Here is a 25,805-nt window from a genome sequence, read left to right on the forward strand (position 1 = left end):
ATCTGAAACTAGAGCTGTTGTGTTTAGGATTCTGTATTAGATATTTTATAATAAATAGCATCTGGGTGGGGAAAGACTCAAGAGACTTTGTGAAAAACACATGAAAGTTAACAACAGAATTTGCCCACAAGACAGCAGCATCAGTAGAAACAAAAATATTTCTCATCGTTTCAGGCTGCAATGTGTTGTCTGTTCTGTAGAGGACTAGTAAAATCCAGAGGCAGAGGCGTGTGTTTGGAAGTGACTTTTTTTCCCTGATATTTGTGCGTTGTTTCTGTGTTTGTTATTTTGCCAAAAATACACAAGGATGGCCTGCGCTCTGAAAAAAAATCTTGATTTATTTAAAGCAACAGGGGAAATATTCAGATGTTTGGTCCAAGGTTACTTTTACTTATACTTGGAACTTCATGTTGTTGCTGTTTTACCTTTAAAAAAACAAAACAAAACAAAAAACCTGTTTTTGCCAAGAAAGTAATTTCAAGTCAATGACAGAAAGATTCTGGTAGCATCCACTACTTTTTGAAGGAAATCCCATATTAATTTATTTAGGTCTTGCAGCAGTAGCATGAACTGATGTAATAATATTTTATATAAATATGTTGAAATAATCATTTTTATTTATATTTAGGTCCTGCATCATTAGCTGTTTCCATCACCCTGTTATTATGCACATTTTGAAGTATCGCATCAGAAACGAGTGATGGAAACGGCAGATATCGAAAAAAAATCCCTTAATTCGCAAAAAAGTTTTGAGCTTGAGCTGGTTTTTGACTTGTGCGAAAAGGAGTTAATGTGAATAATGGGAGATGGAAACGCATTTGCCGAATAAAATCTGACGTAGTGAATATTAAACCCACGTGACTAATCGGCTGTTTCCGCTGATGCTGTTTTACAAACCCGATTCCAAAAAAGTTGGGACACTATACAAATTGTGAATAAAAAAGGAATGCAATAATTTACAAATCTCATAAACTTATATTTTATTCACAATAGAATATAGATAACATATCAAATGTTGAAAGTGACACATTTTGAAATGTCATGCCAAATATTGGCTCATTTTGGATTTCATGAGAGCTACACATTCCCAAAAAGTTGGGACAGGTAGCAATAAGAGGCCAGAAAAGTTAAATGTACGTATAAGGAACAACTGGAGGACCAATTTGCAACTTATTAGGTCAATTGGCAACATGATTGGGTATAAAAAGAGCCTCTCAGAGTGGCAGCGTCTCTCAGAAGTCAAGATGGGCAGATGATCACCAATTCCCCCAATGCTGCGGCGAAAAATAGTGGAGCAATATCAGAAAGGAGTTTCTCAGAGAAAAATTGCAAAGAGTTTGAAGTTATCATCATCTACAGTGCATAATATCATCCAAAGATTCAGAGAATCTGGAACAATCTCTGTGCGTAAGGGTCAAGGCCGGAAAACCATACTGGATGCCCGTGATCTTCGGGCCTTAAACGCCACTGCATCACATACAGGAATGCTACTGTAATGGACATCACAACATGGGCTCAGGAATACTTCCAGAAAACATTGTCGGTGAACACAATCCACCGTGCCATTCGCCGTTGCCGGCTAAAACTCTATAGGTCAAAAAAGAAGCCATATCTAAACATGATCCAGAAGCGCAGACGTTTTCTCTGGGCCAAGGCTTATTTAAAATGGACTGTGGCAAAGTGGAAAACTGTTCTGTGGTCAGACGAATCAAAATTTGAAGTTCTTTTTGGAAAACTGGGACGCCATGTCATCCGGACTAAAGAGGACAAGGACAACCCAAGTTGTTATCAGCGCTCAGTTCAGAAGCCTGCATCTCTGATGGTATGGGGTTGCATGAGTGCGTGTGGCATGGGCAGCTTACACATCTGGAAAGGCACCATCAATGCTGAAAGGTATATCCAAGTTCTAGAACAACATATGCTCCCATCTAGACGTCGTCTCTTTCAGGGAAGGCCTTGCATTTTCCAACATGACAATGCCAGACCACATACTGCATCAATTACAACATCATGGCTGCGTAGAAGAAGGATCCGGGTACTGAAATGGCCAGTCTGCAGTCCAGATCTTTCACCCATAGAAAACATTTGGCGCATCATAAAGAGGAAGATGCCACAAAGAAGACCTAAGACAGTTGATCAACTAGAAGCCTGTATTAGACAAGAATGGGACAACATTCCTATTCCTTAACTTGAGCAACTTGTCTCCTCAGTCCCCAGACGTTTGCAGACTGTTATAAAAAGAAGAGGGGATGGCCTTGTCCCAACTTTTTTGAGATGTGTTGATGCCATGAAATTTAAAATCAACTTATTTTTCCCTTAAAATGATACATTTTCTCAGTTTAAACATTTGATATCTATGTTGTATTCTGAATAAAATATTGAAATTTGAAACTTCCACATCATTGCATTCCTTTTTTATTCACAATTTGTACAGTGTCCCAACTTTTTTGGAATCTGGTTTGTATTTACTGTTGGTTACTAGGTTACCAATACCACCATCATACGCTCGAACAACTTGATGGAAATGCACCTAATTCGCATTTGTTTTTTGTTTGTTGGGGTTCTTTGCGAACTTTGAAAAGAATCACTTCACGCTTGGATGGAAACCCAACTAGTAACATTATTATTAAATATTTTAATTTATTATGGTCTTGCGGCAGTAACATTTATCAAAGTAGAATATTTTAGAGGTAATTGTGATTTAAATGTTAAATTTTGTGGGCTACTTATTTCTGTCTGCAATTTATGGCTCCTAGCTAACCTGAGATGACACATTGACTGAGATGGTGGCCATTAAAACTGGTCCATGGTCTTGTTCTCTTATCATTCATATTGATATTCTAGGATATGAGGCTGAAGGCTATCTTTCTGTCAAAGGAGTACATGACATTGAAGGCTACATGTTATGTATGAGATGCTTTGTTTACTTTTTGGAGGATAAGAGACCTGGTAAAGTGAATTTTAATCAAAACATAGAGCCCTTGCCTGAGGTTGTTTTCCATTGATTTTATTATTGCTCTGTAGCCAGAACAGTGTTAAATTTGCCTCAGTCATGCAGTGCTGTGACTATTGTACATGTGAGCAAAGTCTGTAAAGCATGAGCATTTATTCACCCTTTTAGAATACCATGGAGAAAGTGTTGAGCACAGGCAAATGAAATATTTAAAGGCCTATTCGCAAAGAGACAACTATTGGTTGAGTGCTTTTGGGTTTTGCAATATTAATGAATGTGACTTAAGTTCAATGCCGTTATCACGGAAATGGAGTAAGTCACAAACTTTGAGTATTTGTCAGAATATTAATAACATATAAGTGCCTTATACATGCCTTATACTATATTTTCAAGTGTGGTGTTCAGTGCAATGTGACAGCATTACAGTGGTGCATTAATGTATCATATTCTAACATATTCATAGTGATGCTAAGCTAAGATGTTCTCAAACCCCTGAGCACCTGCTTGCTTAATGGTCTCTACTCGGTCTCCATCTGGTAATTATCATAAATTTCTTCAAAGTGGGAAAAATTGATAGTTTTACAAGGATGCCTTTCTCTCAAGCAACTGAAATGACGTAAAACCTTCCATTGTAATGTCAGAAGATTGACCTTCATTATATACATAGAATATAGACCTTTTTCCTATAAGACTACAAGGTTATTTAAGTGAACGATTCATAAAGTGCCTCTCTGTGAAATGGCTTTGCACCTACTGACTGCAGACATCCATCCACTGAGGCTATTCAAGCACATTAGAGTCAAGTCAATTTTATTTGTATAGCGCTTTTCACAACATATTGTTTCACAGCAGTTTTATAGAAAATTGTATCTTAAAGCCCCTATGAACAAGCCAAAGGCGACCGCGGCAAGAACAAAAAGTGCATAAAAAACAGACTATGCTGGAGGAAGCCATCCTTCTCATGACAAAACACATATTACAATAAATATAAATACATACATAAATACATATTATGTGTAATATTGTGTGCTATATAATATGTTTGTTGAATAATTAAAATTATTTATACATTTTTTTATTATTATTATGTATACAGGTTTTATATGAAATGTTTAAGGGTTCTGTCAGGTGCTTCAACTTTTTAGGAGTTCCCATGGGATCTAATGGGGGGAAAATTTGTATACTGCGCCCAAACAATCATACTGAAAGCTCATTTTTTGAGATATCAACCTCAAATTTGGAACACAACCTGTTTAGATTGTCCACTATGGACCTATGTGTAACTTTTTTTATTTGACACACAAGGGTTAAATTTATTCTTAATTTTAATTACATTATTATTATTATTATTATTATTATTATTATTTATGAAACCACTCATAAACATACCTGATCTCTAGAAAAAATAATTAATAACCTGTTAAACATGAAAGTATTATGCAGTCATTTGCAATCATCTCTCCTTTCTTCCAACTTTTTGACATAAAGGGTTCTTTAAAATCAAGTCAAGAACCCTAGTATTCTATATAGAACCCTGCTGAACCTTTTTATTAGAGATTTTAAGAGATTTATTTATTTTACATTTTTGTAATTTAATTTGAATATAATTTAATTTAAAGGGGTAATTAATGTAATTCTGTCATAATTTACTCTTGCTCATGTTGTTCCAAACTTGTATGACTTTCTTTCTTCTGCAAAACACAAAAAGTTATATATGTTAAAATTTTTGCTCTGCATTGACTTCCATTGTATGGTGTTATGTCTGGGGACATATTTTCGGTGTGTGTGTGTGTGTGTGTGTGTGTCTCTCTCTCTCCTCTTACTTGCTCTTAGATGACTCCGCCCTAATTGGACGTACCAGGACGCGCCTGCTTATTGGTCCCTTAAAGTTCTGCGTGTTTTGAAATACCGTATTCAAAGAGGAGAACAAATATTCTGTACAACATTTTTCCAGTTAGGAAAAAATATATATATTTATAATTCACATTTCTGCTCTCTTCCACACGCTCATCAAGAAAGATAAACGTTACAATAAAAACAAGGTTGTGTGCGTGGGCATTTAGTAAGGTTGGGTAATTTGAGTCTCATAGGAAAATAGCGTTGTATCTCATTCTGTTGTTAACAAACCCGTTGTATGTAACTTTTATTGTCTAGACCTTTATTTCTTCATGTTACCTGTTGTTTTCTTGTCTAAGCTATTTAGCTGCTACTTTTTTTTTCTTCTTTTCTTTCCTTTTCCCCTTTTTTGTGGTGTTTGTGAGCTGGCGTGTGCGCCACTATTTTTGGTACTTTTTTTGTAAATATTACCATGACATTCACCTTAAAACTGTAGGAACTGGGTGCCAGTTTTCTTTATTTTAAATATCTTTTTCTCCTGTTTTTGCCATAGACAGGGAAGTCTGCTGTCATTTGTTTCTTTTTCTTTCACATAGGTTATTTAGAGTCCCTGGGTTTAGTTAGCGACCTGTTTTGTTTATTATTTTAGCACTGCCCAATCCTGAAGAGACTGCCTTGTTATTGTGTAGTGACAAAAGAGATCTACAGAAAAAAAACAAACAAAAAAAAACACACAGGCTCACAGTAGCAACTGTTTCAGATTTCTTTATTTATGTTAACTTCCCTGACCCTAGGGTCGTAACATAAATTGGGGGCTCGTCCGGGATTTGAACCTTTAGGACCTCTCGCCCCTGAAGCGAGAATCATACCCCTAAACCACCTCATCAGTCTTTGATTTGAATTGGCCATACGTGAGAGAAAGGTCAATGGATTGTGGTCTGTATACACCACTACTAGCACTTCAGCACTTTGAGGTTTATGTTTGAGGTAGTACTTTGCCTGTAGTAGTGAATACAGACCACAGTCCATTAACCTTTCTCTCACGTATGGCCACTTCAAATCAAAGACTGATGAGGTGGTCATTAACGGTTCAGGGGTTCAACCTTGACATACGATACAAGAAGGGTAGCGAAAATACACTTGCATTTGCTCTCTATCTTTCCCGTTGACAGGGAAGACTGCTGTCATTTGTTTCTTTTTCTTTCACATAGCTTATTTAGAGTCCCTGGGTTTAGTTAGCGACCCGTTTTATTTATTATTTTGGCACTGCCCAATCCTAAAGAGATTGCCTTGTTACTGTGTAGTGACAAAAGAGATCTACAGAAATTAAATAAATAAATAAACACCCAGGCTCAGGGTAGCAACTGTTTCAGATTTCTTTATTTATGTTAACTTCCCTGACCCTAGACCAGGGTCGTAACAATGGACACACAAAACATTTCTCAAAAAATCTATGTTCCACAAAAGAAAGAATATTATACAGGTTTGGAAAGACATGAGGGTGAGAAAGTGATGAAAGAATTTTCATTTTTGGTTGAAATATTAATTTATATAATATAATTTATATAATATAATAATTTAATTTAGATAATGCATAAATTGCTTAAAGTCTAAATACTTAAATCTATCCTAAAACATTTGGAGTGATGCAGTCAGTAAAGCATCCTTAGAAGTGAACATGTAAATATTATTTGTCAGATGGTCAAGGAGCAGTGGAGGATGGAGACTGGAACCTTACCCTGTTTTAAGTCAGATGCGAGTAAGAGTCTAACCCAATTATGATCTGCTTGCAGCCTCTATAGTGATTGGGAAGTGGTGGTGTGAGATGGAGCCGTGTCTGGAGGGAGAGGAATGCAAGACTCTGCCAGATAACTCCGGCTGGATGTGCTACTCCGGAAACAAGATCAAAACCACCAGGGTGAGATTTAGATCACCTGAAAGCATTCCTTGTTACTTTACATACATTACTCAAGCTACTGAACATGACTCTTAGTGGTGCGGTGTATGATTGCATGACGTGACTAATTGTGAGTCTGTGTTGTGCTGTTGTTTTTTGCTTATTTGCTTAATAATTAAACAACCCGCATACACCTGAATGGCTGCAGGCAGGTGTGGTGGACACTGGATGTATTATAAAAATAGAAGACCTGCACAGTGCTGTAGCTCTCAAGAAATCCAATGTTTATTAAAATAACAGTGATTTGGTCATGTAACTTTGAAAATGACACACCGGCAAATAATTGTAACCAATCAGAGTGTTTCTTCAGGTAGCCAATAACAATATGGTCGATGGTAATTTCTTTAAAAGTTCTATGGAATACCATTTGGAATGTAAAGTGCCTCCTGGTGGGATTAATTAAGAAAAGAAAAAAAAAAAACACACTCAGTATAAATTTTTTCCCTTATTTTCTTTTTCTTTTCTTTTTTTTTTTCCAGAATACCCACCCATACACATCCTTGTAGCAGATATAGTCACTGGAAAGCTCATAACGGAGGAACTTTACAAAGGTTTTTGATTTTATTCCTCCTTTTTCCTGTTGATGATTCAGTGAAGACTTAAAATGACCAATAGAAAACTGACAAATTATGGATTTCAAAGGTGTAGGAACTATGGTAAATTTGTAAACAAATAATTCTAAAATTTCCAATAACATTTGGTTGTTTTTACAAATAATCTCTACATGATATGTTGTGGTTAATTATTTGAACATAAAAATCATTCTCAGATTGTTTTCGTATTACTCATCCATCTTTTATTTACTGTACTTTTTCAGGGAAATATCCAAGACGACAAGCTGAATTTCCAACTCTAAACCAACAGACATGTGTCTAATGACTTGAAATGGAGCCCTTTTCTCATAAATCCATCTATTTCTGAGTAACACGGACACCAGACTTTCTAAGAGAACACTTCTGGTTCTTTCATTGTTTTGTTTTTGACAATTGTCAAATATTTGTTTCCTCTCAGTGAGTCCTGGATAATTAAACTCGTATCCCTTTGTGTGGAGTGCACTCAAACCAGCTATACCTTGCCTGAAATAATCTTCAACTGTAATATTCTTGGATGTTCCTATGTCTCTGGAAGAACATATTAATTCTCCTACTGTATGTAGTGAAACTGGCTTCCTGTTCATGTGGATTTTCAAAAGGGGACGGATCCTCTTCGAGCAACTTTAATAAAGACACTTTGTGCATCGACTATGAACAAAATGCTAAGGAGCACATGTACATGGAATGACCGATCCATCCGGATATGTTCCTCTGTTTCCTGGAACATTATATCAGATTAAGAGTTCTGAATGAATTATAATGCGATACTTAAACCAAATAAGTCCTTAGCATGATTTCTAGGAAGTTGTAAATATAGGTGAAAGAAATGTTTTACATAAATAAAGTGAATTCAAAAAATTGTGAGAATTATGTTACAACTATATTTAATTTGCAATAAACAGTTTAAATGTGAAAGTAATGGGTGAGAAGGTGCAAAGGAACAGCCTTGTTTACATGTTCTTGTTCACTGTTTTGTTGATTGGTTAAAGATGCTATTTTTTATTTTTGGGCTTCAGTAATATTTTGACAAATTGAGTCATCAAGGCTTAACTGAAGTGTTCTGAAAATTTACATGTTTAATGAAAAACTAATAGACCATCACTTTGGCTACAGCAATATATAAAAGCTGTGGATTTATTACTGAAGTTAATGAAGCCTGATTGAAATATGCTGGTGCATGCACATATAAAATACCGTGACATTTAAATATTCTGAATCAAATTCATTTCCCACTGTTCAAATATAACTTCATTAAATGGTACAAGACCATTCTGTATATTGAGGGTTCTGGTTGTTTGAATGGACTGGAGAAAAGAGGGTTGAGGGTCTTTGAATGTGTAGGCAGGCAGTCTGCACTGAAGGACACTGTGAAAATTCTGATACCCGCTGGGACATTTACCTGTCGTTTACATTCAGAAATAGTCCTCTCCGCTCGGAGCAGCTGAGGGCCAGAGCACGCACTCACTTTGAATATGTAACTCTAGCATTTTAAGCAGGGAACCGGGAATATAAGAGCCTCAGTGTTGCTGTCGGCATGCAGAAAGGAGGCTCTAACTACAGGCTGAGTGAATACAGATCACTACATTTACAGTCCTCCACATGGGACAGCAGAGGATGAACTTTAGCCCTCACCTTCAGTGGAGCTTTAGTGGAATTTCAAACAGTTGACTCCAGAATATCAGAGTGGGAAAATGAATACACGAAAATCTTAAGCAAATACCAGCATTTTCTCTTGCAGTCTGAGATTTTGGTGGAGAGGTCTTCAAATCATGGTTTTTGCCAAATGGAAAAAGTTCCTTTGTGCTGTAGAAAAGATTTACAATATAAAGAGGAATCACAGTAATACCATTACGAGACATAAATGGAGGTCCCAAATATCATTATACAATAGTTTCAATTCTAAAATTTGATTGGCTGAGATGAGTTCCAAGAGTGCTTGTCTTGTGACCACGTACACACTGTAGGCCTGAAGTTTCAAGAGCGACAACCGCATTTAAATACAGCAGTGAATTCCCTTAAGTATCGTTCCATTTGTATACGGAACATGATTTGGTTGACAGCAAAATTCTGACTTCTTGTGTGTTTGGTATCCACTTTTTTTGATAAAAGTAATATTACAGTGACCAAAGGCTTATGTTCAGCCATTTTAACTACACAACCATTTACAGAGGTATCATGTTTTGTTTTGTAAGCGGGCTCTTGAAGTGTTGCCATGTCTATATATTTTAAGTGTTTTTGGGCTTGCTTGTTGCTTGAGCTTGACTCATAAAATATAGGATAAAGTAGGCAGGTATGGCTCGCAATATTTTGGTTGTTTTCAATATTTACCATCTGGATTTATCTCGGTTTATTATGGGCTTGTGCTTGTTCGTTTTTTTCTAGCTAGATCTGGCAACACGAAAGAGTCAAAGCTCATACTCATGCCAGCCCTGTGGTTTTCTTGCACTGCACACATACAGAAGAGAGTATGGGTCTGTCCAAAAACCAAGTCTTGGTTGCAGTCTTGGCAACTAGAGAGCTCGTGTACGCGACAGGAAGTAAGTGCGCAAGACTGTCCCAGGTCTTAAAAACGCCAAAGCTCAGTGCCCTTAAAGGGTTAGTTCGCCCAAAAATGAAAATTATTCCATGATTTACTCACCCTCAATCCATCCTAGGTGTATATGACTATCTTCTTTCAGATGAACACATTCGGAGATATAATTAAAAATGTCCTGGCTCCTTCAAGCTTTATAATGGTTGTGAAGGGGGGGCCAAATTTTAAAGCCAACAAAAACAATTCATCCATCCATCATAAATGTAATCCATACGGCTCCAGGGGGTTAATAAAGGCCTTCTGAAGTGAAGCGCTGGATTTTTGTAAGAAAACTTTATTAACTATAATAAATAGCTTTCAGCAGACGGCCGTAAACATTGATTTGCAGCGGAGTGACCTCTGACCTGAAGCATGACGCAATAGAACAAAACAAAAAACGGTCACAAATTAGAAGTCTAAAACGATCATTTTTAAAAAGAAATGTTGAAGAATTTCGATATAAGAGAAGAGGAGCTTGAGTTTGTTGCCCAGCCCTATTCGTTTAAACTGCGAGAGGCGTCTAAGCTTACGATACTCCTACATCCTACATTATACATCGCGTCAGGGGTTACTCAGCTAGTTATTTGAATTTATAAAGTTTTAAATATGGATATTTTTCTTACAAAAACCCATCGCTTCACTTCAAAAGGCCTTTATTAAACCTCTGGAGCCGTATGGATTACTTTTAGGATCGATGCATTTTTTTGGGCTTCAAATTCAGGCCCCCCTTCACTACTATTATTTTTTTTTAATATATCTCCGTTTGTGTATGTCTGAAAGAAGATAGTCATATACACCTAGGATGGCTTAAGGGTGAGTAAATGTTCGGTATTCGAGACTAAGCGTATCCCATCATGCATCATGTTCGGGAACTCACGTGCCCTGAAATCGCGAGACGTGGAGGAAAACGTTTCACTGTAAGTTTAAATTAAATTAAATTTTGGTAGTAAAACATAAAGTGGTGTACATTTTATTGGTGCAAAGATGAGTAGTTTTGCACATCATTTGCAACTGCTTTTTATCACTTAAATTTAAGTACCACAATTACTAAATTAAGTCATCTGTTATAGGAACTACTGAACAGACAGTTAGAAGTTTTTAAAATGCAAAGTATTACAGGAAATATCCAGGATACAGGAAATATGTCATGTAAGAAGACAAGTGGTCAAGTGCAAAGACTGCAAGTATGGGTATTTATACAGGCCCCCGACACGTCATTAACAACTAGGTGTTCAGTTCGGTTGGACACTGCATAGAATTTTTGTAGAATGTGGTTGTCACTTCTGTAAATTACTGAACTGTGTGTGTACAGAATGGATTAAGCACTAAAAGGTGAACTGACAACCAAACTGAACTGCAGTGTGTACATGGCCACATTTTGTATCGCTCCACATGTCTGTTTGTGCATTCTGGACAAACTGTCGCTCTCTGCATTAGTGGTGGGGATTTTACAGTGTTTCTTTCCACAGTTTACCTCTTTGTTGGAGATGGGTGAGTCACTGAATGATTCATTCAGTTGTTAAAAAAAAAAAAAAAAAAAAAAAAAAGATTCATTCAGGAACAAAACAAGTGACTGACTTTATGAGTGAGTGATTGAATCATTTTACTTAACCAATTCATTCAAAAACACAGATTCATTCAGGATTAAAACAAGTGATTGGCTGTGTCTGAAACCACATACTCTCATACTCACCTCTTTTGAGTAAGTATGTTCTATATAGTATGAATGTGTGTTGCACTAATATAATCCGGATGTACTACATTTAATGTTGTCACTACTGTGACCACTGCCATTCACAACTCCTCTCCTGTGGCATCACAGGATATTAAAGTGTCCTTTGGATGCACACTTCAGAATCTTGAAGTAATAGTTCATCTGGGAAGTTTCAAAGACAATAAAGTAACACAAGACGCGTCACTCGTATTGTTTTGAATGGGAGAAAGTGCAACGCGCAATATGGCGGAATAAGTCCCGCCTTCTAAATAAGAGCCAATCGCCGATTGGTAAAGTCATCGCGTCATTGCAGCGGCCGTTAGAAGCTCCGGTTTCTATAGAAACAGTCAGACTCGCGCCTCCGAAGTTGGTCACAAGAGACGCGCATTTTGGACTGCGCATGCGCATTAGCTTGATCCATCCTGAAAAATACCGTTTTTTGTCATGATTCGAGCATTTAGAAACAAAATTTATGAGACAGTTGTTGTCAGATTTCATTGGTAATCTCAAAAATGAAATTTAATCGAAAGCTTGGCAATCAGCTTTGGAGAATTTGATGTTTCCCCATTCAAAGTGGTAGGAGCTGCACTTGAATGCACGAGAGGCGTTTCAAAGATGGCCGACAAGTGAAATGACTTGTCTTAAAGGGACTTTGGTAGTTTTTGCCTACTGTTTTATAAATAATATGAAACACTGAATCATTTACTGCTAATACCGAGTCATTCATGTACGCCATTGCCGTAGACAAAACGATTCTGCTTTGACTTCCTTTTGTATTTTCTTTGGAGGAGCAAAACAGACAAAGTAACTGAAAATATTTTGTCTAAAATGCAACTTAGCCATTAATTTTTCTTGTTTACTGAACTGTAAAAAAGCAATATCTCCAAATGCGGCCTCATGCCTGTGGATGATTCGCAGCACTTCACTGCCCGTGAAATAATGCTTATTATATTTTTGCCTCCATTAGTTGATGTTAAATGGTGAAATACATTTTGGAAATATTCTAGCCTCTCAATTAATATGAGCTCACAAAAACAGCATGCATTTATTATTAATTATAACAGAATAAAAAGGAGCTGATAAAAACAGTTGGAGAGTGTAGCATGTCACACCACAGGACATCAAATTTCCCGTAGTGTTTCATGTCAACAACCCATACACATATTTTCCAAGTTTTCCATCATGTTCTTTTACCACTTCCGACCTCCAGTGTTATTTAGAAGGGCACAAGTATTAATATGCAAGTTTAGTTCTTCAGCAAAAGTGTTGTAAAAAAAAAAAAAAAAAAAAACATATCACACATGCTGATGGTTGCTTGTTAAGCTCTTTGAGGTTCAGCAAATGAGGCTATTAAGGATTCAAAGCAGTTTCTGATACAATGGAGCCGCTGGAGCTTTGAAGGATAAAAGCAGTGATGTCCTCCACACTGCCACAGCGTTGACTGCACTGATATTTGCTCAGAGAGACAATTCCAGGTCTGGGAAGTCTGAAATGCTCCTGTGAGGCTCTCTGTCTACTCTGAAAGTCTGCCAATGTCATTACAAAAAGTCATTTATATAACACTTTAAAAGGACGGCAAATGAGATTGCAAATTGGATCCTTTTGAAAACAACTTGCTGGTATATTTTTCCCCTGACAGATTCAAAATACAGAAAACACTAACTGAAATTCGGATGTATAAAATTTAAGTTTCGATCTTAGATTAAAAAAGATCAACAAAACAAGAATGGCTGCTCTCTTGTTCTGTTTAACTTCAGCATGAGCTCCCTTGTTGTTTTCTTGGTAAAGCCCCTCTTTTTGACTCTAATTTATCCTGACATCAGGAGCTTCTTACACAACCCTGCTCTCAATCACAATTATTAATGACCAGCACAGAGTCAGGGAGCTGTCAACATGTGTGCTGTTTTGCAGTGTGCATGCAATAAAGCATTAAAATATCTCCAGAATCACTACCTCTTAGTCTTAGTCAATTAACTGTTAACAGCACTGAATAATTCAAAGAAAAGGAGAGGTAAGAACTGTTTCCAAATCTGAAACATATTTAAGGAAAAAGACAAGAAAGCTAAACCAACCCGTTCAAATCTTACATTGTTGTGTTTTAAAAAATGCTGGTCACAATCATTCCTTTTTTAAACCAGGGTACCTGAAGATCAGAATTTGTGGTGATAGACTATGCAAACTCAAGACTCACTCTCACCTTTCATTTTCACCTTTTTGAGTCACTTAATTCACACCCTCACACAAACAAGTCAGGTATCTCTTAGCTACTAACATACACACACCAAAACACTTGATCACGACGAGCAGACGAAAAAAAAAAAGGAAATCATCCAAAAGTGTCCTTGACAGCTCATTATAGAGTCTGAGTATTTCATGAAACAGAAACTAGTTAAAGCATACACAATTTTAAGGCGACAGTGAATTTAAAAAAAAAAAGAAAATGTCTAATGAGGTTACAACACCCCATGCCTTTCACAGTTATAACAAAAATTACCTTTTGGTCTCCTCAATAAAGTATATTTTATTTTATTTACCATTTCTTGTGATGTGGGGTTCAAAAAAAATAGTTTTTATTTAGTAAAAGTAAGCAAATGTGCAATTGTAACCATATTTAGTCAATAAAAATCATTGTTAATCATTAATTAGGTTTATCAATAAATGCGGCACATTTAGAAGCATTCTCGAGATTAGTCAAGCCACATACTTACGTACATCAGAACACAACTTCCCAGCAGATGTGAAGTTGTCCCAACAATTAGACAAAAAACAAGACAGTTTTGTCTGTGTTGCTTCAAAAATATACATAGTATGCATTTCTGGATATTGATTTGATCACTGCGGGTACGGAAGTCCAGATACATCTTTCTAATTTACATACAGAGACTGACAAATCCAAAAATAGATGGGGCACATTATTGCTCACTTACGTGTGCCAAGCACCTGTACAGTTAACTCATTCACTCATTATACAATTCTGAACTTAGAACTCAGCATGTCTCTAAACCAAACATTTTTGAAAAAGAAGTGCACTTAATTGTATTGAATGTGCACTAATAGTGTACTTCAAATCTTAAACGTAGTATTATGTTTAGCATGTTTCATACACACTTAAGTACACTTTTAAAAAGTGCACTTTGTAATAGTCAAATTAAAAGTTTTACTTCAAAGTACATTTTAAAATCATTGTTTTAATTATATTTAAAGAAGTACACTTTTTTTGATGTATTCATTAACATAATGCACATGTAGTGTCATTTGATATTACATTTCAAGATTATATAAATATACAAAATTGCGTCATCTTTACAAGTGTGTAAATATATTTAAATACATGACACAAGTTTCAATAGAAATGACAATGAAATTAAAGTATATTTTAATTTCCCATAAATTAATATCAGTACATAAGACAATACCATATTTCAAAGACAATTGAAGCAATTATGAACTTACATATATAGGTATACTTAAAGGGATAGTTCACCCAAAAATGAAAATTATACCATAATTTACTCACCCTCAAGCCATCCTAAATCTACTATATGGCTTTCTTCTTTCAGCTGAACACAATCAGAGTTATATTAAAAAATATCCTGGCTTTTCCAAGCTTTGTAATGGTATTGAATGGCGCCAGAGTTTTTGAAGTTCCAAAAAGCACATCCATCCATCATAAACGTAATCCATATAACTCCAGGGGGTTAATAAAGGCCTTCTGAAGCAAAGCGATGAGTTTTTCTAAGAAAAATATCCATAGTTATAACTTAATAAACTAAAATATCTAGCTTCCAGTAATGGTCGTACACGAGTCCAGTTCCGGCAGAAGAGCGACCTCTGACCTGACACATGACGTATTGATGAATGTGGAAGCACAGAGGATAGAGCAAAACAAAACACCGGTCATGAATTAGAAGTCAAGAGAAATGTCAGAGGACTTCGATATAAGAGAAGAGGAGCTTGAGTTTGTTGCCCAGCCCTATTTGTTTGAACCGCGAGAGGCGCCTACTCTCATCTAAGCTTACACTACTCCTACATCCTACGTCATACCTCAGGTCAGAGGTCACTCTTCTGCCAGAACTCGACTTGCATATGGCTGTTGCCAGAAGCCAGTGAATATAGTTTATTAAGTTTTAAATATGGATATTTTTCTTACAAAACCCCATCGATTCACTTCACAAGGCATACCCCCTAGAGCCGTATTTATTACTTTTATGGATGGATGTGCTTTTTGGAATTTCAAAAACTCAGGCGCCATTCAATCCCATTACAAAGCTGGGAAGAGCCAGGATATTTTTTAATATAACTCTGATTGTGTTCGGCGGAAGGAAGAAAGTCATATACACCTAGGAGAATGGCTTGAGGGTGAGTAAATTATGGTATAATTTTCATTTTTGGGTGAACTATCCATTTAAGTCCTTAAGTGGGTCTAAAAACACTCTTAAACTATAATACATTTTATTTGACTGCAATTAAGTGTCCAAAAACTGTACATTCAGTTCACAACTAAGTATATTCTTTCTAAGTATTTTAATATACTTTAAAAGTATATTAGGTGAGTCTGAGTGCACTTTCAATGAATGGAAAAGATCTGCTTGAATCTTCTTTTGTGTTTGATGGAGGAAAGAAAGTCATACAAGTTCGGAACTACTACACGAGGATGAATGGTGATAGAATCTTAATTTTTAGCTGAACTGTCTCTTTGAAATAGCACAGATGATGTGTTCCTCTCGCCTCCTTTTCTCTGTCCCATTGTGAGTATGATGTAAGTAAGGGTTTGGGTAATTATCTGACCAGTGAACACACATTTTGGATAAGATACTAAATCCGAGAGGGCTGCCCCCACATCCATTCTTGGTAATTTTCTCCTCCAAAAAAAGGGATTCGCCTGAGCCTGGTAATGGTAGATTGCTGGTCTAAAATAGTTCATAATTTGAATTTTTTATTTCCCACAGAGCCAAACAATTTTCTCTGTCTTCCTCCGCTCGCTGCTGGATGTAATAAGATGCTGGCATAGCGTGTTGGCATGGGCTCCTCATTTTCTTATTTTAAAGTATGCAAACAATGGCATATAGAGTTATACAGCGCCACTTATTATTAACAATGCGATGCAAACCAGAAGAGTGAGAATGTAAAATTCAAGCACCCCGTCATTAAGTTCATTATGGATGTCAACATCATTTAAATTCAAGCAGGTATACTTACATCCACTGTCCTCGGTTCCTCTAAAACACTACAGGAGCGCGCTGGCCCTCCCCAGGGGACCGATGCCAGGCACAGCATGCATAAGTAATACCCTGTTTTCTGAATCTCCACACAGTACAATTACTCTTTCCAGGAGAGTTCTATGTCATTAAAACTGAAATGTGTTTATTGGAAATACATTCAAATTCATCTTGCCTCTTGCCACTTAAACTGTCAGGTATAATTTTATGGGTACTGCAGAGTGAAAAGGTGAAAAAATACCAACATTCTTCATGGTTAAATAAAGATACAGGCACCTCAACAATGAATGTTTATTCATTAACACTTACATTTATTTTATTGTTTTAGAGTTTTACATTTGGAACCACCAAATTATTCAGTGAATTGTCATGAGTCTTAATGAGGCTTATGATAAATCATTCAAAACAGTCAGCGGTGACCCTGTTGTTAATTAGTAACAGACTGGAACCTGCAGTGAGCCCCTACATGTGTTTGTGTAAGCAAACTAATACATAATTTCACTGTTTTTACAGTCATTATTTGAAGCTAACCACCCTACTTTCCCAAACCCAAAAAAAAGGAATCAAAATTTTAATAAGCTCTAATATGATAATAACCTACAACTTAGGAGCACATGGACTCCAGCATAGTCTGGTTCTCCATCTGTCTTTCTCACACATCCAGATAAACACACACACTCTCACACTCCTCTGTTCTATTTCCATATCAAACAGGGCTTGTTTTGCTCCAAACTTCATGTTTACTTGCCTCCACTTGCAGGTGGTGTGTCAAGTCAGTCAGATGAAAATGAAGAGACGAGCAGTGTGTTTGTGTCTTTGTGCACAGGTAGGGGCTTTATCTAAATATTCAGAAGTTTTGCTGTGCAAAAACAACATCAGAGTTAACTTGGTTACAATTCGGGGAACATGGATTAATCAAGATGGGGGGAGAAAAAACAAAACGTATGTGCCTGTGATTTCCAAAAATATTTAAAGGCATAGTAAGCTCAAAAATTATAATTTTGTCAATGATTTCTCACACTCTAAACCTGTATGACTTTCTTCTTTTTCTGTGAAATACAAAAAATACATATATTTTGGAAATGTCTGTTTAATGTATACTGGCATTAGTAAAAATAGTAATATTGTAAAATATATGATTACATTTTCAAATAAGTTTTCTGTTTGAATATATTTTAAAATGTAATTTATTCCTGTGATGTCAAAGCTGAATTCTCAGCATCATTACTCCAGTCTTCAGTGTCACATGATCCTTCACAATTCATTCTAATATGCTGATTTGCTGCTCAAGAAACATTTCTTATTATTATCAATGTTCAAAACAGTTGTGCTGCTTATATTTTTGTGGAAACTGAGATCATTTTATCATTTTTTTATTTGAAAGTTCAAAAGAATATAATTTATTTGAAATAGAAGCATTTAGGTTTTGGCAACCCATTGCCTTGCAACTCTTCTCAGTCTTAGTTCACAGTTTGCATTTTTCTGCTCGAGCGTTTTTGTTGACATTTGCCGGTCTGAAATTAAAAATATGCTCCTGTGAAATTATGAGTTGTCATCGCACGTCCACAGAAGTGTTGCTTTACCGTGTGACCTAAAAGGGGAAGAAGGGCCAAGATGCACTTTAGAAGATATTTTATATGACAGGTAGAGTTAGCAATGAATAAATAGTAGAAAACTGATGCATTTACAGTCCAAACAAGCATCACTGCTGGGACATTCAGCCCAAAACATCTGGTGATGAAGCTCTGAGGTGTGTGGTCGGTGTCAAATTGCTGACTATATTTCTAGGTAATGGTGGACTCTCTCCAAAGACCAGGCCTTACAACTTACCTTGGTAGTTTTGATTTTGTTCCCGGAACTGCAGGACCAGCCGGTGAGGTCAGGCAATACTTTACACTCTTCACCATTTAAGCATGGCTCCATTTGACACCACCACTTCATCCGCACAATTGAGGCTGAGAGGGAATAAAAAGAAAACTGAGTGAAATGCAGAACAACATCCAGTACCACCAAGAAATTTATGATTTTTTTTTTTTTTTAAAGATGTACAGTACAGTTCAAAAGTTTGAGGTCAGTATGTTTTTTGTTTTTGAAAGAAGTCTCTCTCTCACCAAGGCATTTATTTGAACAAAAACACAGTAGAAAAATTATTATTGGGATGGCAAAGCTGAATTTTCAGCATCATTACTCTAGTCTTCAGTGTCACATGATCCTTCAGAAATCATTCTAATATGCTGATTTGCTGCTCAAGAAGCATTTCTTATTATTATCAACATTGAAAACAGTTGTGCTGCTTCATATTTTTGTGGAAACCATGATACATTTTTTTCAGGATTCTTTGATGAAAAAGTTCAGAAGAACCACATTTATTTGAAATGGATGAAGGACCACCACCTTCAACTCAACCTTCTGAAGACAGAACTACTTGTGGTCTCAGCCAACCCAACACTTCATCACAACTTCTCCATTCAGCTACAGGTTCGTCAACCACAACTCCATCCAGGACAACCAGGAACCTTGGAGTTGTGATTGATGATCAATTAAACTTCACAGACCACATTGCTAGAACTACCCGGTCCTGCAGATTTGCCTTATACAACATTAGGAAGACATTAAGCCCTTCCTATTGGAGCATGCCACACAACTACCTGTCCAAGGTCTTGTTCTATCCAGACTGGACTATTGTAATGCTCTCTTGGAAGGCCTTCCAGCATGCACTGTCAAACCTTTGTAACTGATCCAGAATGCTGTAGCAAGAGTGGTTTTTAAAGGGATAGTTCACCCAAAAATGGAAATTATCTCATAATGAACTCAATCTCAAGCCATCCTAGGTGTATATGACTTTCTTCTTTCAGACGAATACAATCTGAGTTATATTAAAAATATCCTGGTTCTTCCAAGCTTTATAATGGTAGTGAATGGCTCTCCTGATTTTGAAGTCCAAAAAAGTGCATCCATCCATCATAAAACTAATCCACATGGCTCCAGGGGGTTAATAAAGGCCTTTGAAGCGAAGCGATGGGTTTTTGTAAGAAAAATATCTATATTTAAAACTTTATAAACTAATATAACTGGCTTCCGGCAGACAGCCTACGCAAATCGATTTACTCCAAAAGAGTAACCTCTGACCAGATGCATGATGTATTGATGAATGCGGAAGCGCAGAGGATAGAGCAAAACAAAACACCGGTCACGACTTAGAAGTTGTGGAGTTTGAGTTTGTTGCACAGCCCTATTTGTTTGAACCGCGAGAGGCGTCTAAGCTTACGATACTCCTACATCCTGCGTCATACATCGCGTCAGAAGTTACTCTTTGGCGCTAGTTGATTTGCGTAGGCTGTCTGCCGGAAGTTAGTTATTTTAGTATATAAAGTTTTAAATATGGATATTTTTCTTACAAAAACCCATTGCTTCGCTTCAGAAGGCCTTTATTAACCCCCTGGAGCAGTATGGATTACTTTTATGATGGATGGATGCATTTTTTTGGACTTCAGGAGAGCAATTCACTACCATTATAAAGCTTGGAAGAGCAAAGGGATTTTGGAATATAACTACAATTGTGTTCGTCTGAAAGAAGAGTCATATACGCCTAGGATGGCTTGAGGGTTTTTATCAATTTAATGCAGAAAGAAGAAGAAAACAAATATAACTGAACCCAAACTTTTGAACAGTAGTGTATGTACTGGATAATGTAGTCAGCTGGTCATTATCACGAAATAAACTGTAACAGGGCGATCAAGACCCATGGTTTTGTTTTATCCTGAAGGGGTTTATTTTGTAATAATAACCAGCTGATTTAATTATCCTGCTTATTACATGGCTACTTACCAAATAATAAAAATATAACAAGGACATAAAGTACTGATTTGAGTTGAAATTATTTCTTTATGTGAGAAGAAAGAGACCGCAGAGTGATAAAGAGAGACATAAAACTAAAATGTTGCTTGCCAGGGACAACGGTCAATGGTCAAAATGTTATCCACAACAGACAGAATCAAGTATTCCAGAGAGATAAGTGTAGTAAGAATGTACAAAATCACAAATAACTTAAATGGATTGAAAACAAACTGTGAAACACTGAGGTCTGCTCAATTTTCCCAGAGGCATTCAAAAATGACCATGATATCACACCCACATAAGCCCACTGCCCACCTCTCAGATGCACATAAACCCACTCAAACCCACACAGAAAGACTAACCTGCATGCTAGAACTACACAGAAAGACACAAACTATGGCTGATTAATGCTCCATGCTGATAAATCTGCCCTGCTGAGGGGAAAAAAACGAAACAGCATATGTTGTGTTTTGGACGTGGTTACGGCATGGGTCAGTGATTATAAATGATCTTAACCTGCGAGACTTGCATTGGTCAACCAGCTTCATCAGAAAGACAATGCTGGTCTTCTCAGCAGGATATTCAGGGAGAGATCCATACGTAGTCAGCAGCTTCTTTTGAAGAAGTAGAAGGGTAATATCCTGCATAACACAATACATGTGCACCCGAGGCACAAGGATATAGTAATGCTATTGTAGATATGAGAAAATGTATGAAAGTGAATGTGTGTATTACATCTGGATTTTTCTTTCAAAACAATTTACTTGACATATCTAAGAATGAATTATGATGATTCTGAATCAAATTCTGCATGATTCTGCATTATCATTTAGACTAGAGGAGTTTTTCTAGAGAATAAGCTCAAGTGGCCTATATGTGCAAAAAAAAGCCATCATATAGGGTATATTATAGAGGAACATTATTCACGTTCATTAAAATGATTAATAAAACAATAGGGATGCACAACACATTATTACCATATCAGTTATCTGCCAACTTTGGACAGATATGGATATTTAAAGGGATAGTCCACCCAAAAAAGTTATTTACTCTAAACCTGTATGACTGTCTTTCTTTTGCTGAGCTCAAAAGAAGATATTTTGAAGAATGTTGGTTCATTGACTTCTAATAGACAAAAAATACAATGAAAGTCAAAGGGAACCAAAAGAATGCATTTTCATTTTTCATTACAACCACTTTACATTATAATTTTGCGATGCCTAAATTGCCTAAATTCACTTGAAGCATTTGAAGTCCTCCAAGGTCTTCTACAATAGGTTTACATGCGTCCAAGGTCAAAAAACACTTTAATTTTCTCACATGTTGCAGCATCACCTCTTTTCTAACAGTGTCTGATTGGTCAGATGGTCCAGTCTGCTGTAATTGGTCTACTCTGCTCTGATTGGTCAGATGGCCCAGTCTGTTATGACTGGTCTACTGCTGAAAGTGTGTTGATACACAGTAATATGAACAGTAACAATGGTGTCGGTTTTACCATAATAAGCCCGAGACATCCTTTGGAAGTGCATGCAAAGTGGATTTGCTTTTACAGCACAGAAAACAGCATCTTCTCGACATATCGACAACATAAACCAAACTATCCCAATCTCAGCTAAAACTGCAGTGTTTGAGGGCGGGTCGAAGTAGACATTGTTCACGGGCAGCTAATAAAGACCATAGGCTGGCATTATGTAAATTCATTACAAACCTATGACCTATAACTATATAGATAATATAGCTGATAAAACTCTAGCTTTATAGCTATATCAGCTATATTACACAGTACAAGGTAATATCCAAAAATCATAATAGGGTCACTTGAAAATGACTGACTTTTGTTTTTAGTGTTTTTCATTTATTTAAACAAAACACTATAGAATTTTATTATCAGCCATTTATTGGTTAGTTAATTAATTATTAGTTTATTGTATCATATTGGTGCATGACTAAAACAACAAACAAAAGTTTTCCTGCAGAAACAGAGACACCTACAGCAAGAGTAAAGTAAATCCCCCCAAAATATCTGTTTATTGAAAAGTCACCAAACTGGCAGAGCAGGATTAGACTTACACCTCGAAGCCTAAATCTAAGAAGAGTGACAGCTTGAGAAAGCCAATGTTGCTGGAGTTTTAAATCAAAAGCAGCCCTGAAGTCCAACCCGTTTCTGAAACTAAAACGGATCCAAGAGTTTTCAAACCATCACTGCAGCTTATGCTGTCATAAGTACCAAGTATTTTTTTTGTTTTGACAGTGATCATGGACTGTATTGACACCTATCGGTGTAGATGCAGCAATGTATCATCACACAAAAATAATATAAAAAGCTGTGACTGATGCAGTTACTCATGATTCATTCATTCTTAAACCAAAAGTCTACAATAATAGAAGGTTAATTTGATACAGACATACCATCTACACATGAAGGTTGGGTGTGGGTAGTCCCAGCAACCTGTCCAGGGAGACAGGAGCACTTGACCGTCTGAGACCTCTCCTCTATTTTATTCTTATTACAGCACCGATGAGCCGCCACCACTTCACAGGTACCCGGCTTAACTTCTGACCGACCTTAAATTGACAGAAAGACAGTTAGAAACAGGAGGGCTTTATTTCACGCAGAATGTTTGTCATTTTGTGTGTACACACATCTTAAAATATTGTGTTATTTCTAATGTCCTGGCGCCCTCACATGGACATGCACAACACTACAATTACTCTGAGCTCTGATCCAGTGATATTTATTAAAAGATACAGCACAGAAATAAATATTAAAACATAACATATACACATATATAAAGACAATTTTCTGTAAATACAAATGATAAACATAAATAAATCTGTATTAAAACACCCAGTGGCAAGATGTAACAAGAAAACCATTATATATATATATATATATATATATATATATATACACTATATTGCCAAAAGTTTTGGGACGCCTGCCTTTACGTGCACATGAACTTTAATGACATCCCATTCTTAATCTGTAGGGTTTAATATGGAGTTGGCCCACCCTTTGCAGCTATAACAGCTTCAACTCTTCTGGGAAGGCTTTCCATAAGGTTTAGGAGTGTGTTTATGGGAATTTTTGACCATTCTTCTAGAAGCGCATTTAGGCACTGATGTTGGATGAGAAGGTCTGGCTCGCAGTCTCCGCTCTAATTCATCCCATCGGGTTGAAGTCAGGACTCTGTGCAGGCCAGTCAAGTTCCTCCACACTAAACTCGCTCATCCATGTCTTTATGGACCTTGCTTTGTGCACTGGTGCGCAGTCATGTTGGAACAGGAAGAGGTCATCCCCAAACTGTTCCCACAAAGTTGGGAGAATGAAATTGTCCAAAATGTCTTGGCATGCTGAAGCATTAAGAGTTCCTTTCACTGGAACTAAGGGGCCAAGCCCAACCCCTGAAAAACAACCCCACACCATAATCCCCCCTCTACCAAACTTTACACTTGGCGCAATGCAGTCAGGCAAGTACCGTTCTCCTGGCAACCGCCAAACCCAGACTCGTCCATCGGATTGCCAGACAGAGAAGCGTGATTTGTCACTCCTGCTTTACACCACTGCATCTGACGCTTTGCATTGCACTTGGTGATGTCAGGCTTGGATGCAGCTGCTCGGCCATGGAAACCAATTCCATGAAGCTCTCTACGCACTGTTCTTGAGCTAATCTGAAGGCCACACAACGTTTGGAGGTCTGTTGATATTGTTGGCGACTTGGTGCACTTTGCGCCTCAGCATGCACTGACCCCGCTCTGTGATTTTACGTGGCCTATCACTTCGTGGCTGAGTTGCTGTTGTTCCCAATTGCTCCCACTTTGTTATGATACCACTAACAGTTGACTGTGGAATATTTAGTAGTGAGGAAATTTCACGAATGGACTTATTGCACAGATGGCAACCTATCACAGTACCACGCTTGAATTCACTGAGCTCCTGAGAGCGACCCATTCTTTCACAAATGTTTGTAGAAGCAGTCTGCATGCCTAGGTGCTTGATTTTATACACCTGTGGCCATGGAAGTGATTGGAACACCTGAATTCAATGATTTGGAGGGGTGTCCCAATACTTTTGGCAATATATATATATCAGGGCTATTATCATTAACTAAAAATCAAGCTGTTAATAACATTTCTGTTTATTGAAATAAAGCTGAAATCAAATTTAAATGTTAGTTGAAAAATTTAGAAACTTAGAAATGTTCCCTTGGCGATGAACTAAAACAAATTTAATTTAAAATGATTAACTGGAAATAAAACTAACAAAAACTAAAACTGAAATAAAAATAAGTTTAACCAAAATAGCATTAAAAAAAATTATAAAAAAATGACGAACAATGACGATTATGTGTGTGTGTAATATTATTTATAATATATATATTATTTTATAATATTATTTGACTTTCTATGGATGCAAATATATACTCTAAAGCTATACCAGCCACTTTATGACTTTTAGATTCACTGTGTTCATGACTGAATGAGTTATAACTGGGTGGCAAATGGTTCTTTAGCTGTTATTAGCAGTGGTCTGACTGTGCTCCCCGTGGGGCCATATAAATGTGTGTCCAGTGTTTGTAATGAGACCTAAGGGGAATGACAAAAGGGGGGGATGGGGGAGGGGAGAAAGAGAGAGAAATGTTGCACTAGTTGGCTTAGCTTACCGGTTTGCCCTCGAGAGCTTTGGTTGCTGCTGGACACTGACTGTGAGCACAGGAGCCACACACACAAAAGAAGAAGAGCCCTTGGTTTCTGCTTTAAATTATTCCTGTAGACAAGCTTCACGCAGATGTCTGTTCTGCAGGACATGCTTGCATTTTCCTATGATAAAAAAGTGTATTTTGTCGATCATTATTTCAATAAATATTTATTTCTGTACAGACATCATATGTATCTACTAATGCCTATTTCTATACAGCATATTTAAAAACAACATAATGTGACCACAGTTTAAAGCAAAATATTATGACACTTTGTGTGTTTAATAAGACGTATTATTAACCATCCATATTCATTGCTATGCTTTAAAAGTCAAACTGGTAGATCTTAAGAAAGAAAGAGGATAGCTGAATTTAGTACAACACTTCACTTGTCAACATCATCATCATCACTGTCATCATCAGC

General features: G+C 36.8%; 1 protein-coding gene across 3 annotated transcripts in view; it reads left to right on the top strand.

Moving 5' to 3' along the window:
* tafa1a (TAFA chemokine like family member 1a) overlaps window positions 1-8,558 on the top strand; it is a 56,916-nt gene extending 48,358 nt beyond the window's left edge. The window contains exons 4-6 of one of the 3 annotated variants that reach the window (XM_051881133.1): window positions 6,583-6,707; window positions 7,226-7,297; window positions 7,564-8,555. In XM_051881133.1, coding sequence (XP_051737093.1) covers window positions 6,583-6,707; window positions 7,226-7,252 — 152 coding nt within the window. In that variant the 3' untranslated portion in view covers window positions 7,253-7,297; window positions 7,564-8,555. Of the gene's footprint in view, window positions 1-6,582; window positions 6,708-7,225; window positions 7,298-7,563 lie in introns of all 3 variants that reach the window. The other 2 variants (XM_051881132.1, XM_051881131.1) reach the window with 2 other exon arrangements.
* Window positions 8,559-25,805: the final 17,247 nt, after the last annotated feature.

The sequence above is a fragment of the Ctenopharyngodon idella genome, chromosome 22 (genome assembly GCF_019924925.1).
Source record: "Ctenopharyngodon idella isolate HZGC_01 chromosome 22, HZGC01, whole genome shotgun sequence".
Taxonomy (NCBI): domain Eukaryota; kingdom Metazoa; phylum Chordata; class Actinopteri; order Cypriniformes; family Xenocyprididae; genus Ctenopharyngodon; species Ctenopharyngodon idella.